At 43.5% G+C, this 21,271-nt stretch overlaps 1 protein-coding gene across 9 annotated transcripts in view; it reads left to right on the top strand.

Moving 5' to 3' along the window:
- Positions 1 to 21,271, top strand: part of SOX5 (SRY-box transcription factor 5) — a 786,737-nt gene that overhangs the window by 699,871 nt on the left and 65,595 nt on the right. For all 9 annotated transcript variants that reach the window (XM_053407448.1, XM_053407453.1, XM_053407449.1 and 6 more), the window contains one exon: positions 5,596 to 5,742. In XM_053407448.1, the coding sequence (XP_053263423.1) occupies positions 5,596 to 5,742 (147 nt within the window). The remainder of the gene's footprint in view (positions 1 to 5,595; positions 5,743 to 21,271) is intronic.

The following is a 21,271-nucleotide window of genomic DNA, read 5'->3' on the forward strand; positions in this document are numbered from 1 at the left end:
TACCCCAAAGGCACCAACAGCCTACAGCAACATATTGGGCATGAGTTATAGTTTAGATGCAGTTCCACAGCTGTGATGAGTGCTGATGTCATGCATCTGTGGACACATAACAGGGCAGGCATCATCAAGGTTAGAAGTCATGGCACAATCCACACTTACTGTATTTACAGGAGCTAAGCATCTCATCCAGAATGGGAGCAGCCACAGAGAAGAAGACAATCACACCTCTTCAATTAATGTGCAAACCAAGTCACAATCTATTTTAGTAGAACATCCCTCAATGTTATGAAATAGTCGTGCTCTTTCTTTCTAATTTCCCCTCCCAGCAGTCATGTGAAACAAAACACACAAATTAAATTGGCTCCAGATCCACTTATTTAGCTCCTCCACGTTCTGCCTTCGCCATTAGGAGAGACACACAAGACATGGGGAATGTACACTTATGGGAAGATGGCAAAATACAGATTGTGTTTCACTGCACTGCTCTGCCACAGAGACTGTTGGCAGCATCCCTAGAGCATAAAATAAATCCAAATTTTGGAGCTCTCAATTATAGACCTTTGAGTAGACACGGTCCTTTGTTTGATTGCTTGAGGGTGCCATAACTTCTCATTCTCTAAAATGTTGTCAGTTAACCATCTTGATGCACAGCATGCGGTCATTCCAGTGTCCTCTTCCCTGGTCTTGAGCCAGACGTTGTCCTGCCCCGAATGATTAAATCTGAACAGACAGATTCAATAATGTCAAAGTTCAATCTTGTCTAAAAATATTAGCATGCTGCGCCCCATCCTGCATATTGTACATTTCATTCTCTGTTACAAGGCATGGCAGGTCTGAAAGAAGAATCTCATTGACAAAGCAAGGAGGGAACAAACCCAGGCAATTCTCTCTCTCAAGTGTCACACCATGGGGCCATTGTAACCAAGGGTAGCCACAGGCCATGGAGATTGGACGGCCAACTGGCCACAAATGACAACAACAACCAATTTTTGTGAGCTCTGGGCCAGTTGCCAGATTTGTGCATGTGTACGTGTAAAAGCCAGACATTGGCTTGGTTGCCAAAGTATTTGAATTAAAAGTCAGCAGAGCTATCTTCATCTAATGTGCATGCTTGAGCTGTGTGGGCAATGCTTGTGCACTTGGGCACCATGTTGTTGAGCTCAGCCTCGGCTCACCATAGTACATGCTGCTGCAGGTGAGATTGCAGGTTCTGTGTGTGCAGTTCTTCCGTAAGAGATACCCTATAGGCTGTGTGGATTAGAGGGAGGCAGAGTTGGTGGTATAAGAGACTTCAGCCAAGGACAGTCAGGTACCCTGAGGGGAAAGAGTGGAAGGCAGGCTGGAGACTGATGGTCAGGAAGTGGGTTGTAGGAGGTAGGTAGCCATGAAGCCAGAAACCTGGGGTGGTATTCAACTAAGATTTACCCAGAGCAAATCTACTGCAATTATCAGACCTAACTTAATCATAACAGTGACAGGTAACACTGTGTGGAAATAACAGGTATTCAAGGGGCACCCAATTTCTTGGGCATCCAGTAGGAAGACTTCTTCATGGGCACGTCCTAAAGTTTATTTTAAAGAGGATGGCTGGAATTTCAGTGGCTTTCATTCAGCATAAACCTTATCAATGTGGCTTCTTTCTCTCCTCTTTTGACTTCTTGAAGTCATAATAAGGGTTTAAGGCAGTGGTTCTCAGGCTTTTTTTCTCTGGACCATGCTTTCAGAATAAAAAATTCCTCACACCATAAGAGTTTTTTAATTGATGAGAAATACATTGGAAAACAAAAAGAAACAGCTTCCAGCAGTGTTTGATGTGTAAGATAGAACACAACTATTGTTTAATATGATCTCAGGACATCATAAGAACATGAATTATTCCTAAAATATAAACGAGCCTCTTACATATGTAAAGTATGTACACAAACTCAATGAGAGGTGTCCTCTTGCTTTTGCTGGGTAATCTCATTTATGTTAGGTCTAATATGAGGCAAACAAACTCTCATAACCTCATCAACACAAAGAAGCCTTTATCTTTTCTGATCTTTCATATTTGCCAGCGTTGAAAATCCATGTTCACAACAACATGTCATGGGGAACTGTAAAAGAATAGCCAATGTTGTTGAAGAGAGCCATGGATATTGTTTCTGGTTGTATGTCCACACTGCACTGAAATGTTTAAATGTTTCTTTGATTGTCCTTGAATCTTCCTGCCACACTTGCCATTCTTTCCTGCCACAACTAGTGTGGCATCCCTTCGAGAACCACTGGTTTAAGGAATAGGTTGCTGAGAGAGAGTTCCATTATTGCAATGTTGTGGTAGGGATACATCCTTATAATGACTCGTTTGGTATTCTTTACTCTTTGACACCAGAGACGTGTGTTTTCAGGACCCACCCTATTCTTGTGGCTGCAATTTGTTTTAACTGTTCTTAATACATAATTTTAAATTGTTGTAACCACCCTGGGATCTGTTGGTGAAGTGGTGGTGGCAGTTATTGGTAATGATAGGGGACAAATTTGTCCAGTTCACATTTCAATTTGCATCTACCTGATTCATACTTCTTGAACCAATATGCAAGCAGCTCTCTTTTGAAATTCACACGTCCCTGAATTTTGTGATGCAGTTCTCTAGCCAAACAATGCAAGGAGGGGAAGGCATGTTAGGTGAAAGGGCACTCATTAATGTTCATATTAGTGAAATAGTCATTTTATTTTATAAATAATTTTTATTAAGTTTTATATTTTTATTGTAATAACATCATATCAAATCACAACTTCCCTCAACTTCCTCTGCTGGTTTTTCACATATTAACTTCTCCCACTTGCTTTATTATATCTTAATATAAAATTCTTTAAATTCAGTATTGTTGTGTTCTTATTTTAACATCATCTTTGTAAATTCTGTATTCGTGTTGTTAATTGTGTTTACTCAAATCCTGCTAGTGAGTCCATTTCTTTACATTGTTTCTGTAGATACAGCATAAATGGCTCCTGAAATATTCATTTTAAAATGCATTATTTTAGGGAAACTTCCTTGGTAAAATATATAATGCACAATTGCATTCAAAAACACATATATCCAGGAGAAATTGCAACAAAATGCAAACAAATTTCATGCATTTTTTAGGGAAGGCTTGATGGGGAATTGGGATAAACGGGAAAAGTGAGAAATCGAGAGAAACTGACATTGATAGTGTTGTCTACCCCTAACTTGTAGTCCAAGTTACTTCTATCTGGGGTGCTGATTGAGGCATGATACAGCTTAAGGCTTAACATTTTTGAACCCAAAATGTTGAGGCATACTGGGGTCTTAAGGCTGAGTCCCAGGACTAGTGATATGGTTCTAATTTTTAAGCTGCACAAATCTGGCCCATCCAGGTCACATGGATATATGGGTACATATGGTCTTGGCATATATGTAAGTTGTTACAAGCTCTTGAAAGGTATAGCAAGGTTTGTGTAGTAAGCAAATAGAATGGAATGAGTGAAATACTTGCTATGTGGATACTATCAAAATTGCCTACCTGCAGTGACTTATTTCCCCGCTCCATTTTTATATTTGGACGTTCTAGCTATGCGGATTGGGTCCATTGCAGTGTTAGCCTTCATATCTTGTGCAATTTAGCTTGCGCTGTCAAGTGAGCCTAGTGCCTTCAGAGACAAAGACACGGCTGTGTTTTGCTACTCTCAAACTCCTTGAATTAGTCAGAGGGTGAGAAGCAGACGAACAAAGTCGTGCCGTATTTCCTCACATCTTTGAAAGCTGCTGTGGAATCTGCAACCCTACCTGATCACCTTGAAGCGCTACTCCAAACTCGTCTTCAAAGCTCACTTGCTTTGTTTAGCATTCTGCAGCCTGGTGACCTCCAACCTTCATGGCTCCGCTAATGTAAACAGTCAATGATAAAAGAAGAACACCCAATAACAACAATGGCTGATCATAGCACTGGTCACGGTGTTGTCTTATGTTTGTCCTTGCTCTGTTTGTGATCATATCCGACTTGGTTACACTTTGCATCAACAATAGAAAGCATCTTCAGAAGAGGTGCATAATTTGTTCCCCTCCTTGTCCTTGGAATGATAAACCAACGAATATTGCTGAAACATACCCCATTTCTCTGTACTTTCTTTGCTAGCTTTTGTACTCCCCCCAACCCCTTATCGTTTTGACCTACTTGTACTGCAGGCGGCAGTGGCTTAGCATGTGCATTTTCTACTGTGGTCACATCCATACATTTAAAACATATTTTTAAAGCACATGGGTCCCCCCCCCACAAGAATCCTGGGAACTGTAGTTTGTTAAGAGTTGTGGCTTTGTGAGACGTAAACAAGGTTCCTTAAGTAGGGCTGGGCGATAAATCATCCAAAACCAGCTTGAAATCCATATTGTGATATCGGTTTCATAGTTCTTGACCTGGCAATATATCGTGAACCATGACGTGTGTTAGGGCTGTGCAAGATACCGTCCAAAACCAGCCGGTTTCAAGTCCATATCATGAAACTGGTTTCATAATTCTTGACCTGGCAATATACTTTGAATCATGGTGTGTGTGTGTGTGTGTGTGTGTGTGTGTGTGTTAGTTATGCAAAAATCAGAGTGTGGGAAAAACTGTGAAGCCAGCCAATGACTCAGTATGTCACAATGTTATGTTAACCAGATATCACCAATCCCCATTCCTAAGGTTCTTTGAGGGAAGCAATGTGATAGATAGATAGATGATAGATGATAGATAGATAGATGATGATAGATAGATAGATAGATGATAGATAGATAGATAGATAGATAGATAGATAGATAGATAGATGATAGATAGATAGATGATAGAGATAGACTGATGTATTCTTCACCTACTAAGCCACTGTCTTGGGGCGATTTACACAAGAGATCATTTTAAGTGGTTTGCAACGTAGGGTGAATAAATAACAAAACAAAAAAAAGCCTAGGAATTTTCTACATTCTATAAAATACAACAACAGAAAGAGCATCCTCTTTGGCATCAATATAAGCATTATACACACAAAAATCAGCCATGAAAAACAAGGAAAATTTCGCATTGCAAAACATGGTAAACAACTAAACAAGATATCCTCTAAGCATCAGGAAATAAAATACACTGACATATTGGGTTCAATGGCAGGTGAAATTGCCAAAGTCATTTTTCTCAGAGCTCCATCTCCTTTCCACTCCCTTATTAAATAATAATAATAATAATAATGCCATGCATGTAAGCTGAATGTGCACAAGTTAAATGTGAGTAAGTTGTGGGCTTACTTTGTTGCAAACGAAAAACAACTCGTGAATTAACTGTGAGATCATGCCCTTATTTGCTTTTGAATGGTGCACACTTCCCCACAACTTGTTGCCCTCCACATGTTTCAGCCCACAACTCCCATCAACCACAGCAGCACAGCTACCCGAACCAACTGTAAGTCACCACATTGGAGATGTTTGGAAGGATGCATTCGTCTTTGATACGGGTCTCTCTGAAAGTACATCTTTTGAGTGGTTATTGTTGGTCCACGGGGGCTTCACATAGAGAAATGTGTTCTTCTTTCCCCCCACTTTCTGACTCCCCGCTTTTCCTCTTTCCGTAGCAGTTGTATGCTGCCCAGCTTGCGGCGATGCAAGTATCCCCAGGTGGGAAAATACCCGGCATCCCCCAAAGCAACATTGGTGCAGCAGTATCGCCTACCAGCATCCATACCGACAAGAGCACAACCAGCCCTCCACCCAAAAGCAAGGTACTATTGCGCAGATTTATCTGCCTGGCTTTTCTTGCATAATTTGTGTCTCTTTCTGTGATTCTCTTTCAGCATGATGTATATGCAATTGTAGCTTAAACCAGGGATAGGCAACCTAAGGCCCAGGGGCCGGATGCAGCCTAATCACCTTCTCAATCCAGCCTGCGGACGGTCCAGGAATCAACATGTTTTTACATGAGTATAATGTGTCCTTTTGGGACGCGGGTGGCACTGTGGGTACAGTGCCTAGGACTTGCTGATCGCATGGTCGGTGGTTCGAATCCCCGCGGCGGGGTGTGCTCCCGTCGTTCGGTCCCAGCGCCTGCCAACCTAGCAGTTCAAAAGCACCTCCGGGTGCAAGTAGATAAATAGGGACCGCTTACCAGCGGGAAGGTAAACGGCGTTCTGTGTGCTGCGCTGGCTCGCCAGATGCAGCTTTGTCACGCTGGCCACGTGACCCGGAAGTGTCTGCGGACAGCGCTGGCTCCCAGCCTATAGAGTGAGATGAGCGCACAACCCTAGAGTCTGGCAAGACTGGCCCATACGGGCAGGGGTACCTTTACCTTTACCTTTAATGTGTCCTTTTATTTAAAATGCATCTCTGGGTTATCTGTGGGGCATAGGAATTCATTCATTTTTTAAAAAAATTCAAAATATAGTCCAGCCCACCACATGGTCTGAGGGACGGTGGACTGGCCCACGGCTGGAAAAAGTTGCTGACCCCTGACTTAGACCTTTCTGAAATTAAAACAGGTTATTGTGAGCAGTCTGAGCATGGGATATTTCTGTGGTGCTTATTGGTATAACAGCAACTATTATGTGTTTTAAAAAGGTAAAGGACCCCTGGACGGTTAAGTCCAGTCAAAGGTAACTATGGGGTGTGGCACTCATTTCGCTTTCAGGCCAAAGGAACTGGTGTTTGTCCACAGAAAGCTTTCCGGGTCATGTGGCCAGCATGACTAAACCGCTTCTGGCGCAACGGAACACCGTGACAGAAACCAGAATGCACGGAAACACCGTTTACCTTCCTGCCACAGCAATACCTATTTATCTATTTGCATTGACATGCTTTCGAGCTGCTAGGTTGGCAGGAGCTGGGACAGAGAAACAGAAGCTCACTCCACTGCGGGGATTCAAATCGCCGACCTTTCGATTGGCAAGCCCAAGAAGCTCAGTGGTTTAGACCACAGCGCCACCCTCGCACCTAATCCTACTGGTGTTGGGAGGAAATTACTGACTGCATGGAGATTGCATGGAAATAGTGCTGTAAGCGTTTGAAGACCTCCAACAATGGAGGAGCTCGTCTGAGCAATAGATTTCATTGTCAAACTGTTCTTACCCCTTTGGTAGGCAGGGGTGGGGATGTGTGTTAAAAAGGTGCTGTGTATCCAGCCCTAATATCACCACCAAGAAGCTTCTCCTAATATCCCAATAAAATCTGTCCTCCTGTAACTTCAGCCGATTCAATTAGTCCTGCCTTCTGGAGTTGCAGAGAAGAGGTCTTCATGGTCTTTTTTGTGACAGCCACTGAGGTATTTGAAGAGTGCTATCATATCCCTACTCCCCCACCCATTGTCTCTTCTCCAGGCTAAACATAGCGAGTCCCTTCCACCTATCCACAAGCTGTTTGAAAACATCTGGGGCCTGTGACTGAAGCATGCAATTGATAATATCAAAATTATGGTGCATCTAACAGATTCAGCTGCAGTTCAGAAGGGTAGCGAGGTTTCTTTCAGCAGTGCATTGCTTAAGGATGGGGAAACGATTTCATGGGCATTGTACACCTTATCAAATGCCACCTGTTAGAATTTCAGATTGGGGAGTGGGCGAGCATCCATTCTTACGCACGTCTCTGCAGCTTTCAGAAATTGTCAGAGATGCAACTGTATCTTTGGGCGCTTCCAGACTGTTGCTGTTTTGGGGTGGGATTCAGTCACAGACCAGCAAATTTGGTTTGAGCAATCACCACAGTTGATTGGGAGATCTTGCACAACTGGACCACTGTCTCCAAATACTGGAATTTTTGTGAAGTGGAAAATGATGGGAAATGCACTGGGAAATGTGGAATAGCGCTTGCTTTAATGCAATGTCGTCTGTCCGCCCTGCAAACAAATCAGAATGAATGTCAGCGCCAGTCCAAGCCTCAGCACCTCTCGTTTTAGGAAGGAACCATTGCCTTCTTGCCTTTTGCTGTACCTGTGCTCAAGAGTACACTCCATTCAAAGTACTGAGACTGATTTTCAAGCCAAATGTGCTTAGGGGTGAAGCATGAAACACTCTTGGTTCGGTGATGAGAAAATGTTTGATGAAAGATATGATCTTCGCTTTGCTCACTGTCCTCCAGTCTGCTGACCACATTTCTTTAATCACGTCACAGTGGATTCCTTGAACTGACAATAGTGTCTCAGTGCCTTTAACCGAGTAGTAAAAAGGCCCAGATTAAAGATAGCCAGGGAAATAAATACTACCATTGAATTTACTTATTTATATATAAAATAGTTCTATACCGCTCTATTGGAAAAGGAGACATATCTGGCAGGGGCGTACTTCCCACCTCTTCGGTTTGCTCAGGCTCGGTGTTGAGGCTCTCCCTAGCATCCCCTGGTCCCTGCACCTCTTCTCCACTGGAGGTGGGGCTTTCCTCCTCGCCGGAAGAGGAACTGCTTCGCAAGATTTTTGGAGGCTCCCTGTAACACAACTGCCTTTCCATCTCTCGCCTCTGAGCTGATGGCAGTTCCCTGACAAAAACCTTGAAAGGGCACAGAGTTGGCGAAGGCTGTGTTAGGTTGCACGGCGTCTGCCCTCAGTGGAGGTGGGTCTCTTGGGGTTTATTAGGGAGCATGGGGCTGTGTGCTGCCAACCTCAGCCATAGCCCGCCCTCCCCTTCTTACTTACAACCAGCACCGAGTACCATCTCCTTCTGCTGCCTCAGTGTTGCCCTTGTAGAACTCTGCAGGGCGGAGGACAGGGAGCAAAACCAGAATAAGTTGACTCTGTCTGTACTTGGCTACGGCTTCACCTGCTGTTGTCCTCTCTGCCTTTGCCCCCCCCACCGCAAATGGCATCAGCCACCACTGCAGTGACTCAGAAGGATGCCTGTTAAAAAGAAAAGAAAATCTAGTGGCAGCTACCAGAATTCTGTTATGCTATTCTTTCCTTCCCAATTTTCTTTAAATAAAAATAAAAATACTTTTTCTAGGTGTTTCTGTGCCTTTGGCTTGCAGTTCTTTCAAAGGACACAAACAGAATTTATCCGCAAATTGAAAGGGGGGGGGAATGGTCCCCAGAGGAATATATATATATATATATATATATATATATATATATATATATGAGAAGGGGCCCTCCAAAAGGCTGTAAAATTGTGCAGCATGATCCTTCTGAAGCATGCTGTTTTCAATCTGCTGTGTGCCAGTTGGAGGCTCAGAGAGAGAGAGGAGGGGGGGCGAAAGGAAAGGATAATGCTGTGACATGATAGAGTGGCTGTGACCTCCAAGCTAAAGCTGGAAATCCAAGACATTGATTTCACTTAGCATTCCTGCTGAGAAATCCGGCAGAGTTCAGTTGTAATAAAAGAACAAGATTCTGTTCTAATGGTAATGGCGTATGACAGACATATCACTTTGTCTGTCCTCCACAACACAGAGAGATGGAAAGGGGGGAAAGAGAGAGGGAGAGAGGAGAGAGAGTTAGTTGAATTGGAGAAAGGTCACCTGATCTGCCTGTGGAGTTTGGGTGAGTGCAGTTCTGAGCTCGGAACTGAAACATGGCAGCACAATTATTTATAATACAAAGTGATCTGAAAGGAGTGTTTTCTGGTGGCAGTTATCAGACGCCCAGAAGAAAGAGGTGATGGGAGCAGGGGAGAGGGGGCAGGGGCAAAAGAAGCTCCCTTCTACCAATCCAGGCCTTTGGGGGTCCATTTAGCTCAGTAGTGACCACCAGCAGCAGTAGTTCTCCAGGATTCTCAGGCAGGGGTCTCTCACAGTCCTACCTGGAGATGCCAGAGAGAGATTGAACCTGGGACATTTTTGCATGCAACCGTTCTTCCTGCCTGCAGATGGAAGGCCAGTCAAATCAATTCCCTGGAATGGTTGTCAGTACGTGTATATGAAGTTGTGTGGGTAAATAACGTGAAGGAGGGAGTTATCCTTACCAGGAAAATATTACCCTCGTACCTACTGGTCCGCCTCTCCTGGTATGTCCCACGGAGGACCTTCAAATAAAAACATCTTGGAGGTCCCAGGCCACAGGGAGGTTAGGCTGGCCTCAACCAGAGCCAGGGCTTTTTCGGCCATGGCCCTGATCTGGTGGAATGCTCTGTCATAAGAGACTAGGGCCATGCGGGACTTGATATCTTTCCGCAGGGCCTGCAAGACAGAGCTGTTCCACCAGGCCTTTGGCCAAGGCACAGTCTGACCCCCCTCCTTCAGTAATCCTCATAGAACTCTAGCCCAATGGTTGCCATTAATTTGATTCAAAATTGATTTTAGAATGAACTGATTTTAGAATTTCAATTAATGGATTGTGATTTTATGTAAACTGTGTTACTTTTACTGTTGTTAGCCGCTCTGAGCCCGGCTTCAGCTGGGGAGGTCGGGATATAAATAAAAAATTATTATTATTATTATTATTATTATTATTATTATTATTACCAGCCACTCAGCTCTAGTTCCCACCAAGGTGGGAAGTCTGCGCTTTGGCTCTACCCCTCAGACTGTGGGGTGGGGGGGTCGTGTGGTTGACTCCTCTTCCATACGGAAGAATTTCCTGCAGATAGAAAACTAATGCGTCAGTGACCTCAGGACTATGAGGTGGAAGAGCTAGATTTGGGCATAGCCACTTACACCTTTACAGTGATGAGGCCAGAATTATAGAATTGTGGAGTTGGAAGGGCCCCGAGGGTCATCTAATCCACTGCAACGCAGGAATCTCAGCTGAAGCATCCATGACAGGTGACCATCCAGCTTCTGCTTAAAAACCTCTGAGGAAGGAGAGTAAGATGGACCCTGCTGGATTGGACCAAAGGTCCATCACTATTCCAGCATCCCATCCCTGCAGTGACCAACCAGATGTCTATGGGAAGTCCACCAATAGGACACATGTTGAATTCCATGCTTCTGCTCGTGTTGTTCAGCAACTGGTGTTCAGAGTCATAGTGCCACTGAAACTGGAAGTAAAATAGGCATGGTGAGGTCCTCACCCTCCATGAATTTGTCTAATCCCCTTTTAAAGTCATCCAAGTTGATGGCCGTTACCATGTTCCATAGTAGCAAATTGCACAGTTTGACTACATGCAATGTCAAGAAGTGCTTCCTGAATCTCCCAACGTTCAGCATCATTGGATAACCCCTGAAAGTGGGAGAAAAGGTACTCCCTATAAACCTTCTCTATATCGTGCATAATCCTATATACCTCTATCATGTCCCTCCAATTGATTTAACCTTTCCTAGTATATAAGTTCCTCCAACTCTTTGGTCATTTTGGTTACCCTAAATGGGGTCCTAGAAGAGACATGGGGATTTTGATACAATAAACATAGCTGTCAATGTTTTCCTTTTTTTAAAGGGAAATTCCCTTATTCCGAATAGGATTCCTCGCAAGAAAAGGGGAAAGTTGACAGCTATGACAATAAATTGTGTTGCCCGATAGTATGAAAAATGCAATACAATAAAAACAAATTAAAATGGATCTTACCATTTTAACATAACAAATCTCTCTCTCTCTCTCTCTCTCTCTCTCTCACACACACACACACACACACACACACACACACACACACTTTGAATGTAGATGTGCAAAGGGATTCCCTTCTCTGCAAACCCAGGGAAGATAATAACGTGTGTGAAATGTAATGTGATTGATATAGGATTTTACAGAATTACAGTACACTTCAGGTACTGATCTGTTTCAGCTGTTCTCCTGCAAAGACCAATCTGGAATTTTAAAGTTCTTTCTTCGCCCTGTCGTAAATTTGTTGGAGAATCTTTGTATTCCTTTGTGACGGAGGAAATTTCATTAAAATCACAGTAAGCCAAATTTTTCCACCCAGGAACTGTTCAAGGTTCCTTCCCTTCCCCTCCCCCTTCAAATGACCTTCAAGAAGCTGTTGTTTTGCTGAAAACCCATCTGCAGGCCCTTATTTGTGCTGGCACAATGTGTGGGGAGAGGCAGGAATTGTTCAAGTTTTCTTGGAGAAGGTAGTAGCTTCACCTGAAGCTACGACAAGGGTTGGGTTCTTGGAGGAGAGAGAGAGGGGTGTTTTTATTCTGTAGAGGATAACTTCAAGAGTTATCGCTCCACTGCTTTTCGGCAAGGATTGTTCAAAGTCAGCCTCAGCAGCAGATGGAGCAACTGTTGGCCCTAAAAGTGCTGAGAATGATTGGTGGGAAGCTGCCAAGGATCATCCTTTAAATCTACGTAAGACTTGAGCACATCACTGGAACCTCTTAAGACCTTGGCAGCCACCATCTTGGCAAACTGTTTATCAGTGGTCCTCACCAGTTGTTTGATGTCGGACTGAGCAGAATTGCTTGGCACCTTCTGTTCTTGCACTACTTATTTCCCTGCAGATATGAACCTCAGCATTCAACTCCACTTGCCCTCATTTTTATTTTATTTAAGAAATCTCTAGCTTGCTCTTCATTAATCGCACCATGGGGTGCAATTAGGGACGGGTTAGACCAGACAAGTCTGGTTCTTCTTAGTATCTCACCTTTTTTCAATCTTAAGTACAGATGCCACATTTCCACATCTCTTTGGAATTCTTTTTATAAAAGTCCTCGTGAAAATTAGCCAGTGTCTTAGTGCGAATTTCTCCTGATGCGCACATTTTTGTATGTAACTGTGCCTTTTTTTTCTTTTTTCTTTTTGCAAAACAAATTTCCCACACTATAATGCATTTCCATTTGACATTTTTCATTAGTATATGCTTTTTAGCCCAGTATATGCAAATTTGTTCATATTATGTGGCTGGGGAACCACATTGCAAAATTCAGGGAAATGCAAATTTCAAAAGACAAATGTATTTCAGTTCACTTATTGTTTCAGAAAGAGCAAATTATGTAGGCTCACCCATGCAAGGGCCCATGCCCATCTCCACCAAAAACCAGTTTAACCAGAAGCCTGGATGAATAAGGGACTTTTTTACTGTAAAACCCATCAGGGTCAGGGTCAGTTGAACCAGACAGAGGACAGCACCATAATATGGGCACCAGTATCAAGAAGGCCCTTTCATGTATTACTGCATAGCAGATAGTCTTCTTGAATCACAGTATACCAGAGTGAGTGTGGATGTCTAGACCTTCAAGGCCTATGGACTCACAGCATTAGTGGTGGGCATCTCCATTCAGCTTCAGCACAAACTTTTCTGGGGACAGGGTTCCATCAATAGCTTGCTACCACTGAAAAGGCCCTCCATGCCTCTTTCTCCATCATCACCTGTCTAATATCAGGCAGCAGGGGCTCCCGACAGAGGGCCTTCAAAAGCAGGTCTTCAATATCACTCTTATTTCCTACGAGATAAAGCAGTTCTTCAAGCACGCTCACCCCAATCCTAAGCAACATTGTGAATTGTGCCTGAAAAACCACACACACTGATAACGAGGCAGAAAATTCAGGCCTTGTGTTCACAGTCTAAATTGTTTACTTTGCAGCGATGATAGATGTATCCGTAGGATGGGGGAGTGGTTGTTGTTTTTTTAATAGCTGTGTGCACTATCTCCCATTGACATCAATAAACTTGGGGCCATGTTTAGTTGCACAGAGTACAGGAGCAAGGCCGCTTTCTTGTTTCCCTGCAATGTGTGAAATTATCCTTCTGTATATTTTAACCTTACATAAATGCAGGTGGCATTTATCCACCTGTTGTACATCAAAATCAAGCCTTTTATGGCTCCTTCTCTCAATATGGCTCCGGTCTCCTGTGAGTTTCCACAGCTCCTTAGGATGTTCACTAAACATCTCTTGCTGCTCAACAAGGCACTGAGCATTGTCTGAAGCCATTGAAAAATCCAGGGCCAGTTCATTGTGAAATGTAGCAAGAGCCACCAATTCCCGTCAGCTTTCCTTTTAACCTCATTACGACCCCAGACTTTTGCCCAAGTCACAGTTGCATCCCCATCAAATGTCTACAGCACACAGATTGTTCAGATCAATTTTTGCTGCTGCTGTTCTTTTCCGTTACTCCTGGGTAGCAACGCTACTATTTGCTCAGCAGTAGCCCCCGGGAATTGCAAGAAGGAGAATAAATGGTGGTTTAGGCAAGCTGTAAACAATGCAAACCACCAGGGCATGCGAAGTTTTTCTCTCCTTTGGGTGCAAAACCCTCTCAAACATTGGATTGGATCTTTAAGCAAAGAGGGTGGGGTGGTTTAATCCCTCATTATCTCAATTTATCTGTTCACCAGACAGAGCTGTGGATGGTAAAAGAAGCATCAGCCTTTTGACTTGAGCAGAAACAGCCCGGAAAGGATTGCATGCTTTGGAAGCTGTGAACAGGAGACAGACAAACAGACAGGAGAGCTTCATAATAATAAATAATAATAATAAATTTTATTTATATCCCGCCCTCCCCAGCCGAAGCCGGGCTCAGGGCGGCTAACAACAATAAAACAGTACAAAAGTACAACACAAACAACACTCTAAAATCATTCATTATAAAATTAATTAAATTCAAGCCACTGGCCACCATTGGGCCAGAGCTCCGCGAAGATTGCCGAGGGAGGGAGTCAGGCTGTGCCCTGGCCAAAGGCCTGGCAGAACAGCTCTGTCTTGCAGGCCCTGCGGAAAGATGTCAAGTCCCGCAGGGCCCTAGTCTCTTGTGACAGAGTGTTCCACCAGGTCGGAGCCACAGCCAAAAAAGCCCTGGCTCTAGTTGAGGCCAGCCTAACCTCCCTGTGGCCTGGGACCTTCAAGATGTTTTTATTTGAAGACCGTAAGTTTCTCTGTGGGGCATACCAGGAGAGGCGGTCCCGTAGGTACGAGGGTCCTAGGCCGTATAGGGCTTTAAAGGTTAAAACCAGCACCTTAAACCTGATCCTGTACTTCACCGGGAGCCAGTGCAGTTGATATAGCACCGGATGAATGTGATCTCGCAGCGAAGACCCCGTAAGGAGTCTCGCTGCAGCATTCTGCACCCGCTGGAGTTTCTGGGTCAGTCTTAAGGGCAGCCCCACATAGAGCGAGTTACAATAATCCAGTCTGGAGGTGACCGTTGCGTGGATCACAGTGGCTAAGTCAGGGCGAGAGAGGTAAGGAGTCAACTGCTTAGCTTGGCGGAGATGGAAAAATGCCGCCTTTGTTATAGCTGCAATCTGCGCCTCCATGGAAAGGGAGGTGTCGAAGATTACACCCAAACTCTTAACGGACGGTGCTGGCACTAACTGCGCCCCCGCAAGAGATGGGAGTTGCCCCCCCAATCCCATATCGTCCCGTCCCAGCCACAGGACCTCTGTCTTCGAAGGATTTAGCTTCAACCGGCTCCCACGTAACCACAGCTTTCAGACATAGTGGAGAATGCTTAGAACCATAGAATTGTAGAGTTGGAAGGGACCCCTAAAGTCATCTCGTCCAATCCCCTTCAATGCAGGAATCTTTTGCCCGGTTCAGACACAGTTAAGACTTAGGATTTGCCCAGTTCAGACCCACGACCCTGAGATTAAGAGTCTCATGCTCTAATGACTAAGCTATCCCCACTCCCAATGATCATTGCACAGAGAAGATCTTGTTAGCAAAATAGTACTTCAAAGATTCTGAAGTGATAGCTTTGGGGAATCCGTTTTTGTATGGGAGTATCAGGGCTCTGTGGGGTCCAGGTCAAATGGTGGGGTCCAAAAGAGGTGCAGATCATGTCTCCAGAGGCATGGGAAGTGACCCAAGTCATGCACACACATTTCACCATCTTCCAGTCAGTCAAGGAAGAGGCGTCATCACAATTCAAGAGCAAATTCCATTCTGGCAAAAGCATTCAAGGAGGACATGGAGCAAGGCCAGACAAGGGTGTGGTCTGGGAAGGATCCCAAGGGCCAGATAAAGAGCTCTGAAGGGCTACAAGCAACCTATGGGCACGAGGTTGCTGCCCCTGTGGCATGTAAAGCCCCCTGTTCCAATCCAGATTCTATGTTTCTACATGCTTCCCTGTTACTGGAAGCCAGAGTTTAGTTTGAGGTACAGTCTTCAGAGAGAGAGAGAGAAATATTGGGCACTGAAGCACAATTTTGTGCATAAAGCAAACAGAAGAAGAATATCATTTTATAGCTTATATATTGGACAACAAGCCAAACCCTCACAATGTTTATAGCCATTAGGATAGCAAATAGTGTTGTTGCATCCAGCTGGCCAGAAATTCCTAACTGGGTCATAAAATTGTAACTGTAGGGGCCGAATGAAATCTGAAACAAAATGGATGGGCAGGTTGTTGTTTGTCCTTTCCCAGCAATCTTAACTCTTTGCAGAGCAGAAATGAGTCTGGGGTAAAAAGAAAAAGAAAAAGCCCCCAGTGCAATTTCCCCCACCTCAACTTTGCATGCAAGGATACAAATGTAAGAGTTTCTAGTTTTGTAATTTTCTCCAGCATTTCCAAAATTTAGGTCAAGTGTGAATGTAGTTAGATGCAGCAAGTGTTTTGTGGGGCAAGGGGATAATACCAGTTGTAAAACTGCTGAATTTCACATGCAGATATTTAGCTTAAAATTAATCAGTCAAGCATTGGGATTTAAGCAACTTTAAAGCATTCATCAAAGCTGAATCCGAAAGTGGAACTTGAACCTCTCTGAAAATTTCAAAGGTTGAATTCAGATTCTGAAATCTCTCCTAATTTCAGATCGATGTGAAATTTCACTTCAGCTCAAACTCCTTGGCATCTACCGAATCACTAGCTGGAGATGACCTAAAGTGTTCTGGGGCTATATATTTAAATAATTCAGAACATGTTGCCTTTTGATGGTCCCCTGAAACCTACCAAATTTAAAATTGACTGGACAGCCAGCTTTTTCCCAGCTTACCTTATTGGAGGCAAGAGAGGGAGAGTGTTGAAAAATTATTGCGTAACTGTTAGGGACAGATGAACCTGCTGATTTCAGTTTCTCATTTTTTCACTCTTAAGTTCATTTCCACAACTTTGTGGTTTTTTAATTTTAAAAAATCCTAAAAATCACCAGCATTTTAGAGCAGATTTGTTCCGATACACACACGTGTGTGTATGTGTGCCATTTTGCCTAATATACCCATTTTTTTGCAAAGCATTTGCCACAGATGTAATGCATATATGTGCATCATGTCCACTAATATGTGTGTTTATATGCATTTACATTTTACCTCTGGAACAGTGCACTTGGGGAGTTAAGGACAGATGGAGCAATCTGCTTAAAGACTCCTTGGAATTCCTCCTTTTGTAAACCACTTCCAGCTTCTTTTTATATTAAGTGGCCTATCGATCAGTTGAGTAAGAAGTAAGTAAGTAAGTGAGTGAGTGAGTGCATGTGCAAAGAGAAAGATGAGAAGGCAAGGCCATTGCCTTGCAGGGGGTTGGACTGGATGACCTTAAGGGTCCCTTCCAACTCTACAATTCTATGAATCCGTGAAAGGTAAGGAAGAAAGAGCTTCTTCTGCGTACCAAAGGAGATGGGAAGTCAGCACATGGGATAGGAAGGAAGGGCATTGCAGGGACAGTAAGTCAGGCAAACGGTTTTGGCAGCAGAGTTCTGGATGGAGGCGAGGGGGGAACAGATAGATAACAAATAGGTTCGCGCAGCCTTCCAGCTGACATGCAGCAAAACGACAAGCCGCATCACGCATCTGTCAGTCCTGTTGCATTACGTGATTTTGTGCAAATATGACACCACTGGAGTGGTAGTGACAGATGAGACTCAACATGACATATCCATGGGGAAACTGGCACAAAAGGCTCCCTAAAGTATCTTTGAAGATTCTTCCCCTCCCCTTCCTACCCCACGCTCCTTACAAATATTTTACAGAGCGGGGGGGGGGGGACACATGTCAAAAGTGGGATGGATGGATGGAGGAAAGTGCCGTCATAAGCACATTATGCCGATGTAGGAAAGCAGTGTGCAGGAATTATGTTTTTTTAAACCTTCTAGTAAACATCACCTTTTATCAATTAATCGTGTACCTGTGGCCAGTTTGTTTTCTTTTTACAGTTTAAATGCAATCCTCTTTTGAAATAAAGTTCGAAATGCAGACAGTGAAAAGGAGGAGCCAACAGAATGATAGAAAATGACAAATTCAGGGGAAACGAAGACTCACAAAGATTACAAACTTTAGAATATCAGGGGTACTTGGTTCACTCTTATATTGAGCAACAGTTAAGTAAAACAACCAAACAACTCCTAAATGAGTGAGAAGTTTCTGGTCTGTAAGTTATATAGCCAGATAATCAAATATTGGCTATAGAGCCAATTGCCAGCTATATTTGATTGAATTATGATAAGCAGCTTGGAGCTTCCACATAAGGGATAAATGGAAAGCACAGAGCCATGGCTATTTTTTTAAAAAAAAGAAATTGTTTGTTCATTGTACATAAGCTTGTGCATAATCACTCTCTCCCAATTTTTTATCAGTCCTCTCCTTGTCTTACAAATCCCGCTGACTACTGTCAAACCGCATTTTGGATGACTGAAATGACAAAAGAAGTGGAACCACAACCGTATGAGAGAAGGTTGCAATGGTTGTGGTTTTTCATCTAGAATGAAAAGACAAGGAGGGTCGAGACAGAAGTGTATAATATTTTGCATGATGGGGAGATAGTGGAGAGAGATATGGATTTCTCCTTCTCTTATAATGCCAGAATCTCCACATGGGACCTCCACTAATTTTGGTTTTATCCCAGTATTAACTGTCATGGTTCCCTCTGTCAAAGAATCTTTAGAAAGTGTATTTTGGTGAAGGTGACAGGAACTTTTGGCTCCCTTGCAGAACAAGCATGCCCAGACTTTCCTGAGCAGAAGAAATTACTATTAAACAAGCCTTCCATAATTTGTTGTTGTTTAGTCGTTTAGTCGTGTCTGACTCTTCATGACCCCATGGACCAGAGCACGCCAGGCACTCCTGTCTTCCACTGCCTCCCACAGTTTGGTCAAACTCATGCTGGTAGCTTTGAGAACACTGTCCAACCATCTCGTCCTCTGTTGTCCCCTTCTCCTTGTGCCCTCAATCTTTCCCAACATCAGGGTCTTTTCCAGGGAGTCTTCTCTTCTCATGAGGTGGCCAAAGTATTGGAGGCTCAGCTTTAGGATCTGTCCTTCCGGTGAGCACTCAGGGCTGATTTCCTTAAGAATGGATGCGTTTGAACTTCTTGCAGTCCGTGGGACTCTCAAGAGTCCATAATTCAAAAATTATGGTGGGACTCCAGCACCATAATTCAAAAGCATCAATTCTTCGGCGATCAGCCTTCTTTATGGTCCAGCTCTCACTTCCATACATCACTACTGGGAAAACCATGGCTTTAACTATACGGACCTTTGTTGGCAAGGTGATGTCTCTGCTTTTTAAGATGCTGTCTAACCTAGACAGCCTTCCATAATATGCAAGGTTAAAAGGTGGCAATCCTGAAATCACAAAGCCTTGAATCGCTGAAAGGTGAAAACCTAGGTTACTCCATCTGGCATAAAACTGCCCTTAAGTGGCACTGTATATCAAGCATTGGAGAGCTTTATGGGTTCTCTCCCCCCCCCTCTGTCTCTCAAAAGACATCAGGCCCCCTTAGGACATTGCCAGTAAGACAATGACAATCTTAATGTTTGCATTGGGGTTATCATTAAAATAAAAGGCGATCTGAAGACGTCAGCCATAAAATCATCAAAAAATAGCTGTCAGCTAGCTTCTGACACAATTCAGCCGCCTTGGAGTGGGCCAGGGAGCCCTTTGGCGAAGCCAGGAGGAGGATTAAAGGTCTCTCCTCCTCGAGGTCTCTTGCGTCTTCTCCTGCTTTCCATATTTCGCTTCTTTAAAGTTTCTGGGAGGTGAATGTCTTCCATCTTGAGTGATGGAAATGCATTTGGAAGTGTTCTTAAGTCAAGATTTTCTCGAGTCCTGAAAATCATAGATGAACCGTAGGCATATGTTGTTGTGGTTTTTATAGATGGTTGCTCTTTTTTTGGGGGGGGGGGACTTTGTTTTTAAAATTTAGACAAAGAAGCACTGTCTTATGTATTCTGCAGTATCAAGAGAGGCATGTTACGCAAGTCTTTGCGGGATGCCCTACACAACGCAGCAGAGCGCTGATGTGATAGCATTCAGACCATGTTGGTTGAGCTTCCTCTATGGCACTGGATGTGGAAATGTGGTCATTTGACTACTGTTGATGCACACTGATTGGCTTTCAGAACAGGACCGCAACCAGATAGCATCAGGTGCTTGCAGAGGCATGATAAGTACTCCATGCATGCGGACAACAGTGAGCTTGAAGTAGAGCATGGGTTGAATGCTGTCTATTGGGTCTGAGCACCATGCACCTAGGCCCTCTGAAACACAGAAGAGTGATGTGATGACTCAATATGTCACTCCACTCCTTTTTAAAGCATGCTTTTCTTTCTTCCGAATGTCACAAGTTCAAACATGCTCATACTCAAAGAAAGGAATTGGGAAGCTCCTGAGAGAGAAGAAAGAGAAAGGGCTCTTGATTGCTGATATAAAATATGTATTTGGTGGTGCGATCTACTCACTTGGCTGTTCTTTTCAGTGTTCAGAAATTCTCTGCTACAGCTAGGGATGCTCGAGGATTTTGTTCATTTCGCATTTCATAGCAAACCAAACTTTCCACATTGCCTAAAGTACAAAATGCATTGCAGACAATCTGTCAGCTATCACACTTCTCTGAGTTTTGTGGCGCAGTTCTCACCTCAGAAAACACAAACAGAAGTGTTTAAAATGCCCAAAATGTCCATGCTTCAAGAAAATACATCCACAAATATGTTTGAAAGGTCAAGAAATATGCAAAATACGGTCAAATTTAATGTTTAATAGCATATACGGGTGCAATTTTCTTCATGCACTTCTCTGTTTATTAACAACAACAACACCCTGATGTGGAAATGAACTGGCATGAAACAATGAAAAACAGAGGTGTAATTGAATGGAACTTGCCATTGCAATGTAGAGGTGTGGCATTCCCCAGTACCAAATGGTATATGGGACTTCATCTGTACATCAAAAGTTTGGGTGACACAGCCAAAATGGATTTTCAGTGTGAGCTCTTATAAGTTATTCTAGAAACCTAGAATAACAATTTCCTTATTCATTTTTTAAAGGGGAAGTCTGTGCAGATGTTGTAGACAACAACTCTCCTTATCCCTGACCATTGACCAAATTGGTTGGAGCGGATGGGAGCTGGAGTCCACAAGATCTAGAGTAGTGCTACATTGGCTAACACCGATTTACCAGGAACTGAGTTCTACAGAGAGACACTATGGGATCAGGGGGTTATGGGCAAAGGAATTCTTGATGCTTCCTCAAGTGTCCATGTTTCCACTTGTTAACAGTAAGGACTAGGTGGGTAAACATTTAACAGTGC

This window comes from Podarcis raffonei, chromosome 10, assembly GCF_027172205.1.
Source record: "Podarcis raffonei isolate rPodRaf1 chromosome 10, rPodRaf1.pri, whole genome shotgun sequence".
NCBI lineage: Eukaryota > Metazoa > Chordata > Lepidosauria > Squamata > Lacertidae > Podarcis > Podarcis raffonei.